The 22973-nt window shown below is 39.2% G+C and overlaps 1 protein-coding gene across 1 annotated transcript in view; it reads right to left on the bottom strand.

The window, feature by feature from the left end:
• Positions 1-22973, bottom strand: part of GABRB3 (gamma-aminobutyric acid type A receptor subunit beta3) — a 203505-nt gene that overhangs the window by 14804 nt on the left and 165728 nt on the right. The window contains 3 exon segments of the mRNA XM_004421910.3: positions 337-489; positions 16726-16863; positions 19751-19833. Coding sequence (XP_004421967.2) covers positions 337-489; positions 16726-16863; positions 19751-19833 — 374 coding nt within the window.

Here is a 22973-nt window from a genome sequence, read left to right as displayed (position 1 = left end):
AATCAAGTCTTCTTCCTGGGCCACAGAATAATTTTGAACAGGAGATGTTAATCCTTGCTTTAAAATTAGTGTCAAAAATAGTTTTATCACGCAAATATTCGGCAAGCATATTTTCCCTTTCATGGGCATGAAAATTCACATTTGAGCCTTATAATTAAATTAACACATCAAGGGAATCGTGCATGAAATTAGTGTTTCAGGATAAAAAGTGACTATACGGGCAAGACTGGTGTCATGATGTCAAAAAATTATAGTTGAACTGTAGTCTTTGAACTCTTAATACTGTAATGATATGGTTACTTTACATTTTAGATATCATTTTAAAGTGGCACATACCAAGGGCAACTCTAGCCGCAGATGCATCATAATTGATCCAGAAGGACACCCAGGAGAGAATCGTAATTAGTATAGAGGGCATGTAAGTCTGGAGAATGAAGTATCCAATGTTTCTCTTCAACCGAAAGCTCAGTGAGAGCCGTGGGTAGGCACCTACGGTAAACAGACAAGGATTACACTGGAGAAAAGACACGGCAGACAAAAGAGTTGGCTTTGACTTCCAGGGATCAACAGCATGCTCTTGAAAAGCCCATGAACTGAGAGGTGGTCCACAACGGTGCAATTTGCTTGTGTCTGCCTGATAGTATTTACAGAGGAACTGGGAAAGAAATGATGTTCAGTCTACTTATAAGGTAATGACGAGGTACTCTTTTAAGGCTAAGTGTTCAGCTGAGAACTATCCTTGGGAAAACTTCGGGAAAGATTTTAGCTTAGAAAACAGAATAATGCCAAATATCTTGTTTATTTTTCAGTTAATCGTCCCTTTCTTCTCCACAATAGATAGGAAAGATTTGGCTCAAGGCTTTACTGAGCAAAATGTTTTTTACCAGCTGTCCACTATCAGCGCATCTAGAGTGACACTGAGCATAGATGTTTAAGGCATTGACCCTCGAGCAACTGGGATAGCTCAGGGTGCCCTGAGAGCTGGAGAGGCACAGAAGCAGGTCCAGTCTCACAGAAGGCAGTGGTGTACCGTGAGATGCTCTGCTCCAACCATAGAAAAGGCATTAAGGAGATCCTCGGAGAAGCACCTCGTCTGGTTTCTTGTATGCGAGTGAATTCCAGTGCTAATCTTCTGACGTGCACCACAGCCTGGAAACCCCACCACCACTACCACTGCAGAGTGAGAAAATGGCCCACTGATTATGCCACATTTCGTTATATATTTGCCTTTTCTGTTCTATTTTGTTTTTCTTGGAGCCAGGCAAGTGTATGCACCATTTTCTCCCATCCACTTCAACAGGCCACTTCATCGGTTTCAAACCTCTCAGCCTCTGATCTTCTGGATTCTATTGAAGCTGATAGAAGGTCAATCACTGAAAACCGAGTGGCCGTCTCTAATCATCAACTTCCTTGCCTCCTCCCCTCCCACCCTCACTGATGGACTGTGCTCTCTTCCTGAGATTGCTGCACTCTAAGCTTCAGGAGACCTTGCCTTTCTTGATCTCCTTCTATTCCAAGCCTGACAGGCTCCTATTCTCCTCCTGCCCCCAAAACGTGCATTTTCCAGACTTTATTCCATGTCTCTTTCTGTTTTTGTCCCCATATTCTTTTCTTTAGCAATCGGATTCACTCATGACAATTCTATGTAGAAGACGAAAGACTTTTATCTCCAGGCTCCTACTTTAGCATCACCCACATTTTCAGCCAGAATTATATAAATGAGAAAAGAAATGACCTAAGAGACCCAACGCTTAAAGGCTGACAATCTGGGAAATTCCTCCCATTGTTTTTGTGGGTGTGTACGGGGGTGTGTGTGTGTGTGTATAGTTTCCTTTACACGGCTCTGATCAAATGCATATATATCATACTGTCAGCACAGCATAAACATTTTCATACTCATTACAAATTATTTGTAAACACAATTTTAAATTTTTCCTCATTTTCTATCAAATATACACATGTACTCTATAGTTTATAAATACATTTTACTGGACGCTGCAAATTTAGGTTATTTCCATTTATGCAAAACTATAAATAATATTCTTAAGAATATCTTTGAGTAGAGTCTTTTTGCTATATTTAGACTTATTTCCTTAGGAGGACTATGGCAAAAGAGTAATTGCTAGGCCAATGTTTAAGGCTTTTGATACATATTGCCAAACTACTTTGCAAAAAAATCATACCAGCATACATGCCACTATGAGCACTTTATAGAAGTGCCTATCTCACTTTGTAAATATGACAATATTACATAATATTTCTTAAAAGTAACTTTTGCTAATTTCCTTGGGAAAAAATTGTCCTTTTAATCACTTTCTTTAATGGATTATTTCCTAAATGTCTGTTTTTCCTCTGTATTTAATCTCATAAATGATCTGATTACACTACTTATTCATTTTTCTCATTTTTTGTTCCTTTTGCTATTTTTACTTATTCATTTAAGTTCTTTTGATACTAATCCTTGCTTGAATTCTCTGCAAACATTTCCTCAGTTGTTTGTTTTAAAACTTGTTATGGGTTTGAGTGGGGACATATAAAATACTTAAGTTTTTGTATGTAGTTGAATCTATCTCATTTTCTCCTTGTTATTTTTAAAACTTGCTTATAGGCTTAGAAAAGTTTACAACAGAGATCTAACCACAAACCTATATTGAAGGTTGGCGATTATTTCAATGTTTGATCTGAAATGAATGTGTACATTGATTTTTGTTCCACAAACAGCTAACCAATTTTCCCAACACCATCAATGGAATAAATCTTCCCTGGACATAGATTTGATACATGCTGTTGTTTTATATTACACTCTATGTATATGTGGATCATTCAGTGTGATGCACCATTGAGCTAGGTCAGAGGCTCATTGTGGGCCGTGACATCTCCAGGTCCCTGGCCCTATGCTCCATCCACACATTCCGGAAACACAGCATGGACTTACACTCTCATCCTATATTCAAAATCTTCTATGGCTCATTGCTTCCATAAAGGTCAGAACACTCATCTGGGAATTTTATTTTATTTTGGGAAAAAAATGTTTTCCCAAATTAACTTCAGTTTTATTTTCCACCATGTCCCTGAATTAAGCTTAATATTTTCTAGCCAAAGAGTGTCCTCACTGCCTCAAAATAATTGTCCATATTTCCTGCCTCTGCTGATTCACACCCACTGTTCCCTCCTCAAGAAATGTCTTCCCTTATCCATACCCCAAGGCCTTGGTCAAATGCCACACCTTCCAGGAATCTTTTCCTCTTCTTCCCTCCAAATGTACATAATTACCCTCATGAGTTATTTTCTTTCTCATTAAAATTATAATTGTTAATATTTACCAAGGTGAGATCTTCCTTAGTAAGTTGTACAAATCCCAAGGCAGAGTTCGTGGAGTAATGTATTTTTCATATACTGTAATGCCCTGCTAAATGTCTAAATCATCTTTGGTTATCAACAAATACATCTGTATGTTGAAAGAATAAAAATAGGTATATTTGATCTATTTATGTGACTCTTTAGTAAGTTAAATACTCAAAATATTCAACATCTTTATTGAATCTTAGTTTGAAATCCCATGGCAACTTTACAGAGGTAACTTCAGTATTGGATCTTAGTTTGCAGTTTAATGGCAATCTTATGCTTTTCTCATCACTTATCATTTGCTGCTCCTTGCTTCAGATGTTTGCCACTATATCTACTGTACTTGGAATGTTGTTTCTATCCATTAGGATAGATTGGCTTATGCTGCAGCAACAAAAGGCCCTCCAAATGGCAGTAGCTTACAACAAAGATTTTTTTTCTTTCTTGTACTACACAGCCACTTAGCTTCCTCTATCTGAGACACTGCTGGACATTGTGGTAGAAGTGACACACACTTCCCCTCACATTTCATTGCCCAGAGCAAGTCTTATCGTCAATCTTAATGTCACTGGAGTAGGGAAGTTAGTTCTCTCCCAGGGAAGAGCAGCAAATATATTTTGAATGATAACACAATCTACCATATTCTCCAACTTTCCATTTTCCAAGTCAACTTTCTTAACATTTTCCAAAGTACATCTTCTTCAGGAAAACTGTTCCCAACAGAGGCAAATATTGATACCCAGGCAATGAAGTATAACTAACACTCTCTTGGGAATCCTTGCCCCCTGCAACGTGGGGGCCAATGACATGACTGCATAGTCAAACATTTGGAAGATCATTAGAGACCTTGAGGAAGAGGAGACTAATCTGATTTTAAAACTACTTTAGTCTCTGGAAATTTGCCAAGATACTCATTAATACAGAATTGAGAAAATATACCATTTTCTTATGTATTTGTTTAGTAAACACATTCTATTTCTTAAAAGTGAAATACCACTTCAAATCAACAAAATTTTTAGGCATTCACCATATGTCCCACCCATCCCAGTCTCATAATCCCAGAGGTGGGAATGGTGAGTGGAGCAGACAACAAAGATGAATAGGAGGATAGTCTATGCTCTCAACAAGCTCCTAATCCATGTCAGAGAGACGCATACAGAACTGGCCTTGGTAAAACAGAAGTAAAGGCTACTCTGGAAATACAAAAATATTCTAGGACATGAGATTTAGTGACGCATGAGAGGTTTCATGGTATCTGAACTGAGATACTCCTGGTTGAATAAGATTCTTTCCAGGCAGGGAAGCAGGAGAGCCTTCAAGGTAAAGGACCCAGCAGGGCCAAATGAAGAAAAGCCTTTCAAGAGGCCGTGAGAGAGAGACCTCAGAATGTTAATAAACACAAGAATCCTCAGAGATGTCAAGACTGCTCTTCTAGGTAAAGGCTTTTGCCATTTGATGTGCATCTTAAAGAGCGCATAAAAGTCTTTTTGTAGCTCTGTTAGACAAAGTCCTTACACTGGCATGACAAATGCCGTGATGTATGCTGTATCTATGGGGAAAACTCCACAAATGATCATAACTAGTGACTAATAATTTAAAGTTGAGAAGTAGTGAGTCAGCTGCACCAAGACATACCCTTCAAAACAGCAATAGAAGCTTAAAAATTACAACAGAAAGGCACAGAAGCCCTAAAGCCTGTGTGCCAATGAAGATGTGGTCCGGTTCCCAAGTATACACTGAGCCAAGAGTCAAAGGTACAGTCCCTGAACACAAGTGCTTCATTCCAATTCAGGGCTTCCTTGGCAAAACTATCTATTGAAGATGCTGATCTCAACTCTTTCTCCTCAGATGCACTAAAAGTTATGGCCAGAAACAAGGCTCCGGATCTCTCATCCAGCCTAAATTAATATTGCTCTCTAAGGCATTAATATTGTTGGAGACCTCGTAAAAAATGTGGACAGAGAGTATCACGTCACCTTTGTGGAGTGATAAGAGCCACTCAAATGTATCTATCAAGTAACAAGCTGAAATTTTAGCAACCACAGCAGAGCCGACCTATGTACATGTGCCTCTCTCCCTTCAAGATGGCCACTGTGGGGGGCTCTCCCACCATTGCCTAAGAAGCTCTGTGAGCTCAGTGCTGCTCTTCGGGGTCTTTATCATGCTGTTTCATTCATTTATAATCTACCTTTTTACTTTATAATACAACCTAAAATTCAAAATAGCATTATTAATTTTCTCACTCCCATTACTTGTCATCTTAATTATTATATGTTCAAAAAATCCATGAAAGAAAGGAGATATAGGAAATAGGAGAGTGAAGAAGAAAAACAGGACTGGAGCTCAAAAAATCTTTTTCAAAGACTGTCTCAACCAGGCAATTGTTCTCTTTCTGATCCTCCACAGTAAAACCAGAAGGTTGTATTACGTGACTGGAGCAAAGAGCAGGGGTGTCTGCACGATCCAGGTTTAGCCTCGTCATTTATTTCAGATATTCTTTTGGGAAACTATCCTCTCAGACCATCAGTTACCAGGGCAAGAATATCACAAGTGACAAAAGAAAAAATAGTTCATCAAAACTTCATCAAAATTAAAAATTATTATGCCACAAAGGAAACCATTAAGAAAATGAAAAGACAACCCACAGAATGGGAGAAAATGTTTGCAAATCATATATCTGATAAGGGACTTGTATTTAGAATATAAAAAGAACATTTACAAAAAACAAAAACAACCTAATTTAAAAATTGGCAAAGGCTTTGAATAGACATTTCTTCAAAGAAGATAGGACAAGTGTCCAATAATGAGCACATGAAAAGATACTCAACATCAGTACTCAATAGGGGAATGTAAATCAAAACCACAATGAGATACCCCTTCCTACCCTCATACCCACTAGAAAGGCTACAATCAAAAAGACAGACAATAACAAGCATTGATGAGGATGTGGAAAATTAGAACACTCATGTACTATGTACTGCTTGTGAGAATGTTAAATGGTGCCCCCACTTTGGAAAACCATTTGGCAGTTCCTCAAAAGGTTAAACATAGTTACCATATGACCCAGCAATTCCACTCCTAAGTACATACCTTAGAGAAATGAGAACATATGTCCACAGGAAAACTTGTACACAAATATTCATATTAGCCTTATTCCTAATAGCCAGAAGGTGGAAACAACCCAATGACCATCAACTAATGAATGGATAAACAAAATGTGATATAGTCATACAATGGAATATTATTCAGCAATAAAAAGGAACAAAGTATTGATACATGTCACAACTTGGATGAACCTTAAAAACATCATGCTAAGTGAAAGAAGCCAGTCACAAATAACCATATATTATATGATTCCATTTATATGAAATGTACAGAAGAGGCAAATTCATAGAAACAGAAATTAGAGTAGTGGTTGCCTAGGGTTAGGGGAGGCACGTTGGGGGAAACGTGGAATGACTGCTGATGGGTATAGGGTTTCTTTATGGGGTGATGAAAATATTCTGAAATTGATTGTGGTCATGAGTATACAACTCTGTAAATATACTAAAAATCACTGAATTGTACACTTTAAATGAGTGAATTGTATGGTATGTGAATTATATCTCAATAAATCTGTTATAAAGAAAAAGAATACCTACTACATGTATTTTACTGGAAATTAGATGGCTTAATTCATATCAAGTACCAAACATACTATCTGATGGTCCCAAAGGCATGCTCAATAAATTCCTTTCCATTTTCTCTCTCTGTGGTGCCCTCTGTGCTCAGGATTCTGTAATCTAAGAGTTTTTACCATTTTGCATATTTTAAAAATCATACTGGAAGTCTTAAAAGTAATTACAAAAAATGAAGGTAGACAAGAATTATTTTTGCAAAGGACTTGTGGGGCAATGAATTCTGAAGAAATATGACTTCTGTAGAGAGACACATTTCATAGATCAGAAGACCTTAAAGGAAAATGATTTCATAGCAACAAGCTATGTTAGTTAAGCTCTCCTTTGGCACTGAGAATAATCTTGCTCTGGTCCTGCCATTTTGGACTGAGGGATTAGGGGTAGTATTTGGCTAGGAAGCACAGGTTAATTGTCTCTAAGAATCCTTCTAACAGAGTCAATGGGGGAAAAAAGAATGGGAATTTGTCTCTGGAATTTAAGATTAAGTTAAATTATAAATGAGATGCAGATGGTAATTCCTTCTTTTAACATTTCACTTAATATCTTCTTTAGACCTATAGTAGGTGTTATTTATAGACCCACTGGGCAATAATTTGATCATAGGGCTTTAGTGTAGGAAAAAACTAAAGCTTGGAGTTCACAAATAATCTCTAGAGAAAATTAAGTCATGTATTAAAAATGAGACATGCAGACTTGAAAAACTTGCAATTTGTCGTAATCATTAATGAAAAGCAAAATGGTATTTTGAAAAGTGATTTTGAACAACAGAAAATTCACATTTCTTAATGGAAATGTTTCATCCTCATTCATTTTTGGATCCTTCTCTTTCTTTCATCTAATCTTGGTGGAAGTATTTTGAAATAAAGTTAGAATATATCAGTCCAAGTGTACTCCAGAAAAAAAGGAAGAGAAATAAAAACATAATATAATTAAAGCAGCATATTAAATAATCTGTTCTCCATGGAGCTAGCAAAAATCTCAGTTTTTTAGCTCAAAAAAAACTAAAAAGTTAGGAGTAAATTTCAGATTTGGCAAAAACTATACATCTCAAATTTTGCTGGTCAGCAGAATTTACATTCAAGACCAATACAAAAGCTGATGTTCCAATCTGGCGATCTTCTGTCCAGGGTGATATTTAAGGGACTCTTTGAATGTTAGCTGGATATATTCGTTGAAATAAATTTAATTCAGCATTTCTTTTAACCTTATCTCCTTACCCATCTGCTAGTCAACTGCTTTGTTCACATTTTCACAGCTTGCTATTGTTACAACCAAGGACTTAAATCTCCAGACCTTAAGCTTTACAGCACTCTCCTCAATAGCATACTATTCTGGACAAGTGCTTCCTCTATATAATATTATCAGAAAAATACAGAGTTAAATGATTTACATTTTCCAAAATGTGATTATAAAAAAATATATTCCAAATTTTCTTCTTTTTTACTCTCATGTATTAGTAGTCCAAACTAAGAATTAAATATTTAAACAACCATAAACTTTTCTGAAAAATAAAAAGGAGGGGGGTATTACAGAATAGGTAATCATCCCACTGGAAACAACTAGAGAAAGACAGACAAAATTTGAATACATCTCCTTAAAGGCACTGAAGCTAGTAAAAATCTGGGCCAAGATCTGGGAGAAAAAGAAATTGAGAGAAGTGAGCCCCATGTTTCAGGTAGCTGCAGTTTCTAGAAGAGAAAGAGAAGCTAAGCAGAACATTTGACAGACTCATGGGACTAAGGGGCCAAAAACTGGAGACAGAGACGGAGTAGAGAAGCTTTATTAAACTCATATCTGAGGGCTAGGATTCTAAAGAGCTCTGCCAAAAATGCAAAGATAAACCAGAAGGCCTCAAGCACGAACAAGATCTGAATCTGAACCCAGAATTACCCAAATCCCAGAAATTAGATGAAGTTTGTCCTGGATTACTAATGCCTTTAGCTGCCCACCAGAAGCAAGCACATATCCTCTTTGAAGAAAGAAAATATCTACAATATTTCCATGGATAATAATAGCAGATTAGACACAGATAAAGAGAGAACAGTTGAACTGAAAGATAAATCAGAAGAAAATTTCCAGAGTGAAGCACGAAGAGAAAATAAAATGAAAAATACAGAAAGGACAGTGTGATATATAGAAGATATGGTTAGAAGACCTAATATTGGAATTGTTAGAATTGGAATTGGAATCCTAGAAGAGGAAGAGGGGAGAGAGAATGGAGCAAAAGCAATGATGCCTGACAACGCTTCGAAATGGCTGAAAGATCTCAAGCCAAAGATTCAAGAAGAGCTTTTTGAAGAGAATAATTACAGAGAAAACCTCATCTTGGTACATCATAAATGCCAGTGAAACCAAAAACAAAGGGGAAAATCATATAAGCATCTAGACAGGGAGGAAAAATAGATTAATTTGAAAATAGCACCAATTAGACCAACAAATAAATAGAAACAATGGAAGTCAGAGACAATGAAATAATATCTTCAAACAGAAAAGGAAAAAAATGCCAATCTAAATTTCCATAATAAGCAAAATATCCTACAAGAACAAATTTGATATAAAGTTATATACAGATTTAAAAAAAAAACTGTAAGAAATTTGTGACCAGGAGATGATTATAATGATATAAAATTTATATATAAATGTAAAAGGCCAAAAATAATCAAGCCAACAGTAAATAAAAAGAAATAGAGGAAGGATCTGCTCTACTTAAAGCTACAGTAACTAACCAATGAGGTAAAGGTACAAAGATGAATAAGTAAACCCAAGGCACAGAATAGAAAGTCCAAAAGCAGACCCGTGCACATACAAACAGTTTATGACAAGGTGTTGCTGCAGAGCAATGGTGCTGAGGAAAATAATGAAACCTGACCCATACTTCACACCATTCACAAAAAATTAATTCCACGTGGCATTGTAGGTCTCAATGTAAAAAGGACATTTTTGTAACACATTATAACCTGTAATAAGCTTGCATCCACAATGTATACATAATTCCAATAAATAAACGACAGACAATTCATAAAAGAGATTTGCACAGATAATTCACAAAAGAGGATCTCCAAATAGCTAGTACGGAAAGGTGCTCAATCTCACTACTACTCAGAGAAATGGAAGTTAAAACCATGAGATATCATCCAACACCCAGCAGGTGACATCCACGTGAAATGTTAGCAAGGATGTGGGGCAAAAGGAACCCTCATGCATTATTGGTATGAGTGCAAATTGGTATAACCCCTTTGGAAAAGTCTGTCATAATCAATAAAGCTTGAACATTGACAATTCCAGTTCTAGACATATACTCAACATTAATGTGTGCAGATATTCACAAAAAACAAGTAAAAGAATGTTCATAGTAGCATTACTCATAAATGTCCACCTGCAGTAGAGGGAATAAATAAATTGTGATGTATTTACACAGTGGTATAACAAGGAAAAGAAATGAACCACAATGACACAGATTTCATAAAGATAATATTGAGTTAAAAGAAGGCAGTTGCAAAATAATCCAATTAAAAACAATCAAACAAACAAAACAATTCTCTATTATCCCATTAAATAAGGTTCAAAAATAGGCAAAAATTAACTTTAGTGTGATAGGATAGCGGTTTCCTTTGGGAAGGAGGGAGGTGAGGAAACTAGGAGGGGTCGTAGCAGGGATTTTGGGGTGCCACAGACATTCTACTTTTCAATCTGATGGCAGTTAGATGATTATTCACTTTATGGTAATTCACTTAGCTCTACATTTATATTTTTAACATTTTTCTGTATGTGCACATCCAGAAACATTATAAAATTACCATTAAAGTCATAAAATCTGTAAGTCTCTGTATAAAGAAATAATGCATGAGAAAAATTCTAAACTTTCCTAGGAGTGTCTTCTTTAATTAATTACAGCCTATTAGAAGGTCCACCAACTAAGGTTTGACAATTTACTTAAAATTGTCACATATTTTTTGATGAATTGTGAACTGTTCACTTTAAGGACATTCAACTAGGTATTTTTGGCACATTCCAAATACTTTAGTAATGCATGTATATTTATTATGTTTAATTAAACAGAAATTAGATAAAAGAAGGAAAATCTTTACTGAGATTCCTGCTTGAATCACTGGTTTAATTTGAATAATTAGAAAACGATATATTAGCTTTCTTAAATATTTTTGAGAGAAATTTTTAGACCCCAACTTTTAATTGATTACAGATTGTCTATCTAAAACAGGTTTAAAAGTTAAATTCAGTAAAAATTTCTTACACTATTCCCAAAGCTTATACAGATGGCCAATATCTTTTCAGGTTTCAATCTAAAGAATTTCAAAGACTAATCTAAGTTTGCACTTATTTTAAAAATACATTTTTAGTATTTCCTGAAACTCAACCATATATCCCTAGTGAATTCTAGAGGACTAGATCACCCATTAAGTAAACCTATTGACTATGGTAAAAATAGACTTTATTTAAATGGTTAAAGCGTAAGTGAAAGAGCACGTAGTCCCACATATAGGTAACAGCAAGCTGAGGAGGGAGAATCCCTGTTGCATTGTTTCTCTTTTAATCTGACCTCCTGTCTTTTTCTGAGAAAGCCTTATTCACACATGTTTTCAGGTTTGGCTTAATCCTATAGATTGTAGGTGTCGAAGAATAATCTGAGTATTCACTTTATAAACTCTTTCATTAAAAAATATAGTTCTGGATCAAGAAAGAGTATTGGTAATAGATCCAGGACTTTCCAAGAAATCCAGAAGATTTAAATAGTGAATGATATACAAGGAGCCTAATGAAAATTTTCTTTTTTCTTTTCTCTGTTTGACTTTCAAGGAGAATCTGTATTTGCGGTTTCAGCATTTTGTGGGAATCCTGAGCACACGCTTATGAACAAATAAATTAATTCAAAAGATAGTTATTGAATGTCCGATACATATGAGAGTGAGAGTAATAATATATGACAGCTGATAAAGACGACAGAGTCAGTGTGTGATTCAAAGCTTTCTAAAGGAAAAGATAATTGGCAGAGATGCTCAAGGAAGGCCAAACAGAGGTGCTGGTGTTTCAACTGTCCGTTGATGAATGTACTGGATGTGGATAGAAAAAAGAGGAAAAAAACATATCAAATGGAGGCTATAACAGGAGCAAAAGTCTTCAGGCAAAATGCAGGAATGCAAGATTGGAGGAGAGAAAAAGAGTTAAACGCAGCAACTAAAACAAAGGCTTTGTGTTGGGGACACTTGTGGGTTAAACTGAAGAGGAGAGGTAGGAGCTAGATTTGGATGCGAGCTGAAGGAGCCTGAAGTCCATGCTGCGGGCAAAGGGAAGTCATCACAGGGTTTGGAGCTGGTAATGGCTCAGCGAAAACAGTGTTGCACGGCTACTAATCTGGCAGCAAAATGCAGCATGGATTGCAAGGCTGAGGCGCATTTCTTGCCACTGAGGATTTCCGGGTGTTGGATTAAGCAATTCTAGGTCCCTGGATTAGGCTTTTGGAGGCCTCCAATCCCAATGTCAGTTTTTAGAAACTTGCATAAAACCATTGCTCATCAAGAACACTCATTAATAGAGGAATGTAAAGGAGGGAGTGAACAGGCAGGCACAGGAGACATTGTTTGTCATCCCAACTATTGACATATTTTCTAAGAACCCTTATAACATTAACATGTACAAGCATGGAAAATGATCATCTAAAATAAAGCTTAAAAAAACTAGTCTTTTAAATCTTTGTCAAAAAATATATCAGGGGTTCCTATTTGTCAGGAACCTTGGGGATTAATCTTTGTCCTTTCTAGCTTTACTATGTAAATTTGGTCAAATCATTATCATCCTTGAGCTTCAGTTTTCCCATACTGTAACTTGGGCTAATGTATTTGTCAACTACTAGTCTCCAAGGAACATTAGTAAAAAATATTTAGGGGACAGCGCCATGGCTTAGCGGTTAAGTGCACACTCTCCACTACTGGCCGGCCCGGGGTTCGGATCCGGGCGTGCACCGACCCACCGCTTGTCAGGCCATGCTGAGGCAGCATCCCACATACAGCAACTAGAAGGATGTGCAACTATGACATACAACTATCTACTGGGGCTTTGGGGAGAAAAAGGGAAAAAAAGGCAGAGGATTGGCAATAGATGTTAGCTCAGAGCCAGTCTTCCTCAGCAAAAAAGAGGAGGATTGGCATGGATGTTAGCTCAAGGCTGATCTTCCTCACAAAAAAAAAAAAGATGTTTAAAACATGGTGCTATAAACTATAATATAGCATGTCATTATGGTTGGAAGTTAAGTTAGAGTAATGTGGTCTTGCTTCATTTTCTTTTGAGTTTAAAGAGGTTGAATATTTTTTCCAAAATCTATTTGCTGAATCATGGTAGGAACTGAATAATTATTTGTTAAACTAAGACAGTCCTTCTTTGTTGTCTTTAAAGCACACTTACGGACACAGCTCTTCTTTCTGGGCAAAGTTATACCTAATTTCCTCCCCAGGTACAAAGAGGTTTTATGTGGATTTTTCTTTTAACACATAATATTTTAGTACATTAAATATATGAATATATAATTTCATTAATTTTTAAAGTGTCTCTTTTGCAGAAATGATCCATTTGATTAGGGGTGAATACATATGTAGTAATGATGGTCAGATTTCACCTCTCATTTAATAATCATTCGCTTTTCAAACTATTGGGTGAACTAAGCTCTGGGATATGTATTAGGGAGACAAATACGAACCCAAACAATCCCTACTCTTATGAAACACTCAGACAAGCAATGACGAGTCAGTCACGTCATGACCGATAGTCCAGGAGAATAATGTCATAGATTTTCTAATATACAAAGCTCTGGTGAGCCACCAGAGTATCTATTCTCAGACTCCTTAAAATATGCCTCATTCCTGGTCCCACACATTTTAATTAATGAGAGCTATCAGGGCTTACCATGGGCCAGGCACTATTCTAGCCTCTTTATTTACACTAACTCACATAATGCTCTCAACAACCCTATCAAATAGATATTATTACTATCCCTGTTTTTCAGAGAGGTTAAATAACTTGCCCTGAGTCATACGACTAGGATGTTTCAGTTAAGACTTAAGTTCTGGTGATCTGGCTCCAGAGTCTGTGTTTTTAAAGCCTGTACATACTGTTTCTTGAACATATCTAAGCAAGGTCTCTTACTGTGGCTTACTTCCCGCTAAACACCCCTCTAAGTAAGAGACTCCAAGACGTCATCTGGGGAACACTGCTGAAACCGTGAAAGCCCAGTGAGAAATCCCATGGGACAAGACACTCTCTGTTTCCCTCTGACCCCAGGGCCTTTTTACATCCTAAATGCTTCGTTCACCTCCCCAGGGTCCCGACCTGCCTCCACCCACTGTCCTGCAGACTCCGGTGTGGCAGCTCTGTGTTCACACCCCGCTGGATGGAACCACATGGAATCTTCAACATGTATTCTGTCTGCCTGGTCCAAATAAACCTCTGGCGTGTTTGTTCTTTCCTAATCTCTTTTCTGAGAATTCTTTCCCAGGCTAGAGAGTCCCCCAACCCAGTTTACTGATTGAAATCTCATTAATTCAGAATACTTGTGGAAAAAAAAAATAAATTAGTATAATATTTAATTTTAAAATAATTTTAAACAATGTGGCTTATGACGTTTCTACATAAATAGGTAAACTAGAATAATTTTAAAGTGCAAGCTCTTTGAAGGATGGGAGGTTCATAACTGATGGATATGGAGCCCTGGCTACCCCCTGCAAATGCAGAAACTTGGTAGCACTGGAAAGAAGACATGAATTGCATTCTGATGGCCTGATGGCTCTACTCATAGTTTAAATATTCTCCCCCATACCTGTAGTGTATATTTTCTCCAGATGTGATTAGGATATGTTCTACCATACACATACTTAAAATAAAGACAAAGACGACATCTGAAAAAAAAAGTGCCCCTGAGTGGTTTTGAGCTAGAGGATTCAGGAAGACCATTCTAAGTGGTTGCAGTTTGCCGTGGAAGCACTGCACCCTCCACAAACACCTCATTAGGCTTTCTGATGAGGCTGAATGAAAATGCAATAAGAGATCCTCATGGCAGCACCCCACTGGCCATAACCAATTTTCTAGACAAAGGCAGGCATGGGCAGGATTATTCCACTGAGGGAATGCTACCCCTGTGTTCCGAGCAGACCTTTTGCTCATAACACTTGGAGCGTGGAACAGCTTGATCTCGGTTTTAAAAGCAATAAATCATTTTATTTAGTGCATCACAGGGCAATTTTCTTGGTTGTGGAAGTTATTCCTTAATGAGAAGCCCATGTTCCTGCTGGATCTCACTGCCCACCCAAGGTGAGTACCCTGCAACCTCTCTAGAGACTGCAGGGGCATTTGCAGGGCACCTTGCAAGAGCGGATAAAGTGGCACTGCATGAAAACGGACCTTAAACATTTGGGCTTTTGTCCATTGGCTCTTAGAGGCCAGGGTGGAGAGGAGGGAATATGGTGCTTGACTCATTGTTCACTTGCTCAGTGACTACTGCTGCATGCCTGGGATGTGTTAGGCAGTCCACAAGGTGGGGACGGAGAGGGGTAAGCCATGAGTGAGACAGGTCCCTCCTAAGGGAGATATATTCTTGAGGATGCAGGCACAGCAGAGCTAGATGGCAATCAGTGCAGTGCTGTGGGAACACAGAACAGCCACTTAACCCAGCCTAGGGAGACAGTGTGTGAGCAGAGCAGGGTCAAAGAGCCTTCCCAGAGGAAGCAGCGTCTAGATTAAGTTAAAGGAAGAGTAGGAGGTCACCAGGTAAAGGGATGCAGGTGGCTGTGGGTCACAGACGTTTAAGCCAGAGGCAACAGGCAGAGAGAGGAGGCCTTCCCGATTCATGAGTGCCATCACAAGACGGGGGCTATTTCCCACCCACTCGTTGATGTTTCAGCTCTATTATCAGGAAAAAGCTGAGGTGGGAGGTCCCTTCATTTAGCATTTTCTACCCAGAGTTTGTGGACTTTATCATACCTTACAGGTTACAAAGCACTTTCGTTTATTATCTCAATTACAATATGCAGCAGTCAATAAGTATACTGAGAAAGCGCTACACATTGCAAAATACACATGGTTGTAATTTAATAAAAGCTCAGCAAGGACAGACAGGAGAGCAAAAGATACCATCTCAGTCTTTGGACTGTTGAAACAAAGATGACAATGAAACCCAGGCCGGGGCAATCTTAACCAGATAATATTAGGAACAGATGACTGTGTCTGAAGAGGCATCACTAACTGTAGGTGGCCCAAGTTCCTGGACCACCAAGGCTGACTGCTGGCCCAGAAGTGGACAGACGGTCTCTTACTTCTGAGAGAACAGCATCTACTCCTCGGATCTTCTCCTCTCCCCTTCCTTCCTGCCTCAAGGCCATCAGTGGTCTCTTATCTGCCCCGATGAGAGTTGCTTACGTTATCAAACATCAGTTAGTTAAATTCACCCTCAGTCTTTTAACTTCCCAGTAACCAGCCCCAGAAAGCATCTCCTTGTCAGGTGATCCTTCCTACCCATCAAAGCTTATTGATCCCCTTTAGATACAGAGAAAAGGGGTACCTAAGACTATGAATTATTGATAACAGTACTTCTTTGAATGACCCAGCACTGTGAGTCAGTTGCAGGGTATTTCATAAGTAGAACATCACAGCCCAGGCAGCCAGTGTCCCTCCAGGGAGCATGAGTGGATGCAGGACCCACCTGTGGCAAAGACGACATTCCTCGAGACCAGACGATGCTCCACGATGGAGAATTGTGGGAGCTCAATCCTCTCCACTCCGGTGACAGCCTTATCACCACCGCGCCAGTAAAATTCAATGTCATCTGTGGTGTAGCCATCTGCCAGGAGAGAGAAGCAAGGACATAGTGGAAATGAAACATTATCATTTTGTCTACATGCAAGGCTAAAGAAACTGTCACTAATAAAACATAAGTAACAGCTTGCCCATATTTGAAACACAGTTTTGCACCACATAACAATGTTTTGGTCAACGACGGACGGTGGTCTCATAGCATTAGTACCATATAGCCTAGATGTGTAGTAGGCTATACCATCTAGGGTTGTGTAAGTATATCCTATGATGTTTGCACAATGATGAAATCGCCTAATGACGCATTTCTGAGAACATTTCCCTGTTGTTAAGGGACGCACGACTGCAGATTTGTTTGATGTACATGTCTATGAGAGAAGCGTCATCAAAGAACCAACTTTTGAATATTCTTGTGTTACCTCTGCTGTTTGATTTGAATGAGGCTGCTGTTGAAAAGTAGGGAAACTGGGGAGGCTGAGGGCTTTGACCAGAGCTGTTTGCAAAGCCGAACTGTAGAGCTGGCCTGGACATTGCACAGAAATGAATTTAAAACATATATTAATAGCACTGAATAAGACGGTTGTAAGAAAAAATGAGTACTCAAGTATGAAGAATTCTAGAATGGCAACACCTCTCAAAAGCTACTGAAAAGTTAAAACACTGGGCGTGAATCTAACCAAATGATGTTTAATAACATCAGAAACTCTCAGAGCAAAGTAGTGTTCTCGGCTTTTTTGGATGGTTTCATTAGGTGTTCCTGGCCATGAGGTTTGCTATCCTTAGAAATGCCTTTTGTTGGGACATCCTTGACCCTTAGAGATTTGTGCAGTGGTCTCATTAGAAAGAGGAATGGTCATCAGCTGGATTTTAACTCCAAGCCCAGCTCTTAGCACAGTGTTCATGTTCACTTGGTAATCACTCAATGCTTCTTGACAACGAGTAAATAGGACAATAAAGTCTGATGTTACTCGTAGCACCAAGGAGTCTTCTAAAGGATTAGGTCAACTTTATCAGGAAGGCCAATTAAAACTCACACCTAGAGAAAAATACCCTATCAATATAACGGACTTTTTGATTTGAACATATAATACAACCAAAGGCAGACACTCAATATTTGACATTAGACAAATAGACCAAAGCTATGGGGATGACTGCTCCTCAAAACTAATGCCACCTCCCCAGTCCCATCTGCTATCCTCCCTCCCTGGATCATGGTGGTCACACCTTCTGTCTCCTCCCTTCCCTCTGACTTCCTTACATTCCATTTTCACCTGGCAGCTATGGTGATCATTAATAAAACACACATCTTACCACCGCCACTTCTCTGCTTAAAACCCTCAAATGTTTCCCAACGCAATTAGCAAAACAAGTCCAAACTCCTTACAAGGACCCTAAGAATCTACAGGACTGGCCCCTGTGTGCATTGTAAGTATGTACACTCCCTCTCCCTCGCTCACCCAGCCCAGACCCACTGGCCTTCTGACTGTGGCTCAGACCAGCATGCTGTGCCCAGGGCTTGTGTGCCCTCTGAGGGAACATACTTTCAGGACTTTGCATGGCTCACTCTTCCCCCATATTTGCATCTTGACTTAAATAAAACCTTTTGCACAAAAAAATTGGGAGAATCCCTTCTTCCACGCAAATGTTTTAACTATAGATTCTCCAAGGGGGAGGGGCCTCACACACTCTGAGGAAATCTTAAAACAGATCTTCCTGCCCATCCCCCACTTTGGTTCAAACGTCCCGGTAACAGAATCTACACTCTCCAAGGCACTCACTATGTGTTCAGACTGTTGGAATAGGAGCTGCTTCCTTACTTAGATCCCAAATTTGCCTTCCTGAAACTTTCATCAACCCAGTGGGAGTTGCACCCTCCAGCTACACAGAATCCATTTAACTTCCTAGGATAGGCCTTCAACTACTGGGAAATCATCATCTTACCCCTGAGCCTTTTGTTTTCCATGCCAAATATCCCCAGAGGCTTCCATTATGTAGCACTTGACGTGAACTCACATCCCTCACCTTCTGAAAGCTTAGCCCTCAGAAAACATGACGGCGATGTAGTGCGGAAGTGAGATGCACAGCGGGGCCCGCTCCGTCTGGGACCTGGACACTGACCTACCACCAGTGCAACTTTCCAAGATGTTTATTCATAAAGACATTCACTTCTCACCACAAATGCATCAAGTGACACTACAAAGTCAGTCATTTGCATCCAAAAAAATTTTCAATATAAATACTGAAAAGCCTAAATCCAATTAAGACTAATTATAAGCCAGTCTATGATAGGCCAGGATAAGTAACAATAACAACAGCACTGGATACGTGAGCAGATGTAGTTCAGGTAGCAGGCGGGACATTAGTTTGTTAGATGATATAGATGCAGCTCTCGTCCCTCACACAGAGGTACTCAACACTGAATTATCAATAAGGCATCTGAATACTCTTCAAATTGAAGAAAATTGCCAAGATGCAGAAATAGCTTGCTTGTAAAGCTGAGTTCCTGATGGGAAATGAGTTTTACTCCAACTGCAGGGTCCCAGGAGTACAGCCACTCATGCATGATGAAGCACATTGTGAGAAAATTGCATCTCAGGGTTTGCTCTCTTTTCACCAAATGGACTGAGATGGGGAGCGTTTGTTTTCTTATACTTCAGCACAGCAAACAGACTCTCTTAATCAGATTAGAATGGAGAATTCTTCTATACTGAGTCTCAATCTCTGTCACTCTCTCTCTCTGTTTCTTTCTCTCTCTCTGTCATGACTGAAATTTGCAGAGTGGAGGATTAGCCCTCTAATCTTTAAGATAGTTAAAAAGTATGTTAAGAAAATTACATATGCCTTGGAAAAGATGCCAAATAATGACAAGAAGACCTAAAATACAAAGTGGATGAAAAAGAAATACAGATACACACAGCTTTCAATTTCCAGAGTGCAGTTCTGCTCGTCCAAGGGATACCTCCTCAGGTCCATCATGCACGCTGCAGTCGTGGTGATTCTGAAACACACAGAGTGAGGGCAGATATTAAAGACAGGATGAGACATGCAGCAGGAAAACCACTTCTAGATAGAGGATGAGTAACCCTCACGGAGGACCCTCTCCCCAAAGTACACCTGACTAAACATATTTCATGATATACACTGAATGAATAGGTTTTTAGTATACTGTAGGCTGGCTTTATCAAGAAAAGCAACACAAAAACTTTAAATCCTATAAAATTCTTCATGGAGTCTCATGTACTTTGGATAATCAAGGGCAGAGAAAGGGGTTTCTCGCGAAGCTCTTATCTTCCATTTTTGTTCTGGGTCATTGTCTAGTGGCTCTCTAACCTTTAGAGCACAGAGAAAATTTATGTGTGGTGACAGCACTGGTTAGATTAAGATTGAATTCTCTGACTTTCCATGTGAAGTGTTCAAGTAGCTACAGATCCACAGGCTACACTCTGGAACTCTGAGCTAAGCTTCTGCTTGATTTTATTTTATTATAGTCATCCGCTGGCCTGCATCCTAACACTCCAGAGCTTTTCACCATGAGATCGTCTATCTTTTCAAAGAGAATATTTGGCTTTTATGTTATTGATTATGAATCAAAATGAGTGGGTCAGCTTCCCTTCAGGGCAACCATAGCCATGGAAAGAACTGCTATCATGACCCAAGGACAGTTAAGCCTCTGTCAGGCAGTGATTAAACCAACTGTACATTGAGAGACAACGCTTCCAGAAATGTCAAGTTCATTTCCTACTCTGTCTATAGCCTCGTTTTAGGGGAATCAATCTACCCAAAGCCTCTGTTGAAAATGCAACAATTAGGCCACTATGTTTTATATTTTCTCTTCTAGAATCCCACCACTTCCCCACCACTGGGGTGGGTCCCTGATTCGTGGACAGTCAACCATTAGTTGATCAAGAATCTAGGATGTGGCCTGAGTTAAAAGGCAGAATGGAGCTGAAGGGATTCTCCTCCATAGAAGTTAGTTAAAGAAAAGACAAGAATGGAGCTGAACTTGCAAGTTCATGAATAGAGGCATGTGATGCCATTTTCAAATTGGAGAGTAAGGCACGAGAAAGCATAAGAGAGGTAGAGAAATGCAAAGAGAAGATGGATGAAGAGACAGTGGTCGCTGTGGCTGGGCCACAGCACACGGCCTTGCAGGCTGTGTACTACACACCTCAGGGAGCAGGATTCTCACGGCTGATGTGGAAGTTGTGCAACTGGCAGCCCTGGCCAAGCCCATTCCACCGCCCATTCAACGGTGGATCATAAGAATGAAGAAGTAAGAATGCCCTCTCCTGAGATCCCTGGAGTTACCTTGAATTCCCAACCACTTTCCAGGTTCCACGTTTGTTTTTTTTTTTTTTTTTGTGAGGAAGATCAGCCCTGAGCTAACATCCAATGCTGATCTTCCTCTTTTTGCTGAGGAAGATTGGCCCTGGGCTAACATCAGTGCCCACCTTCCTCTACTTTATACGGGACGCCGCCACAGCATGGCTTGATAGGCGGTGCATTGGTGCGCGCCCGGGATCCGAACCTGCGAACTCTGGACCGTTGAAGCAGAGCAGGCGCACTTAACCGCTGCGCCACCAGGCCGGCCTCCTGGTTCCACCTTTCCTGAAGCCCAGTATTCAGCTTTCTCTGGATAGCCTTCTGTCTGAATATTCACAACAAACCTTCTACTACTTCAGGCAACATAAGCAAGTTCTGCTCCTATCAGCAGATCCTAAACAAAACACCAGTAAAACACCAAGCATGTGCCAGTTCTGTTGCGCTTGTCTCATTTAACCTAAATGCAGGGGCTAAGGGAATAATGGAGTAAAGTATGTCCTTCTATAGCATCGGGTTAAGCAGCAGATTAAGGAAAGTTCTACATTTCAATGGCTGAGAAGAGCAGAGAGCGAAAATGTCAACATTTTTGGCAATCATGGGTCAATGCTGAATTTTTCTCTATAAATAGCATGCAAGTGTCATACAGACAAATGCTATAAGACCCATACCAATGCTGAAAGTGTGTTCTTTCCAAATGTCATAATACTTGCAATTATCATTCCAAGGAGTGAATTATATTCTATAATCCAAAGTGAACACATAGATCTTGGGTATATTTTTCTACAGCATCTGACTTTCTAGCCAACTGAAGAACCAGCCTCACACTTTTAAACTCTGGCATGTTTTATGGCAGATTGACAACCCAACATCCATACAAGATGCCTACAAGGCAAAATTAGAAAAAAGTTCTGCTAAAATTATGAATTTTTATGAGGAAGAGAAAAGATCTCTTCTGGAAATGTTCAAATTTTTAAATTTTCCCACACATTTGGTACCTATTCACTTGAACAGAGTCAATAATTGAGGGTACTATTTTTTGTTTGTTTTCCTTATTTATTGCCCAGTATCATCCCTGAAACACATGCACACAAACACAAACATATCCAAACTGTTTGGGGACTCACACTTATTGTCACATTATGTAGAGTGTGATTATTGGAAGGGGAACATGAAGCTAGAAGAATTGGTGAGAGCATCCCCAGTACAGCTGTTGTCCTGTCTTCTCATTCTGGTATAATACTGTCCATAAAATGGAGCCCTTTTCCCATTTACTTGAGGAAGAAGGTAAAAACATCTATTCATTACTCTTCTTCCTATGGAAGAAATGCGTGGAAAACTCTTTCATGGTGGAAAGTAAGACACGAGAGGCTACTCTTGCTGTGAAAGGTCAGCACAGGGATGACACAACGGAAGAAGGAAAGGGTCTGTGTGCTTTCGGGACAGAAAAGCAAGAAAACGGAAGGGGGTCAGAGAGATCAAGAAAGGGGCAGCCTGCCAGAACCCCTGCCTGAGCCACAAAACCTTCAATCAAGTTGGCTGAACTTATGACAGGCTTAGGGAGTGGACTGAGTGAATTGACCAAATTTTGCAGCCCTGGGACTTTGCAGAAACCATACAAGGGAATTTCACGGTCTGTAGAACTGAGAGCACAAGCCTAGTTAATGGAGATCAACCAAGGGCAGGGAAGCCATAATGACATCTGAGCTCCGTTTGCAGAATCCCCAACACTCACACACACTTTTTCATATTTTTCCCTAATAAATGTTATTTGTCCTGAGAGGAGAATTTAACCAACATTTAGCTCCACTTCCACAG

This window comes from Ceratotherium simum, chromosome 3 (assembly GCF_057802395.1).
Source record: "Ceratotherium simum simum isolate JZ-2026a chromosome 3, ASM5780239v1, whole genome shotgun sequence".
NCBI lineage: Eukaryota > Metazoa > Chordata > Mammalia > Perissodactyla > Rhinocerotidae > Ceratotherium > Ceratotherium simum.
This window is presented reverse-complemented; position numbering and strand designations above follow the sequence as displayed.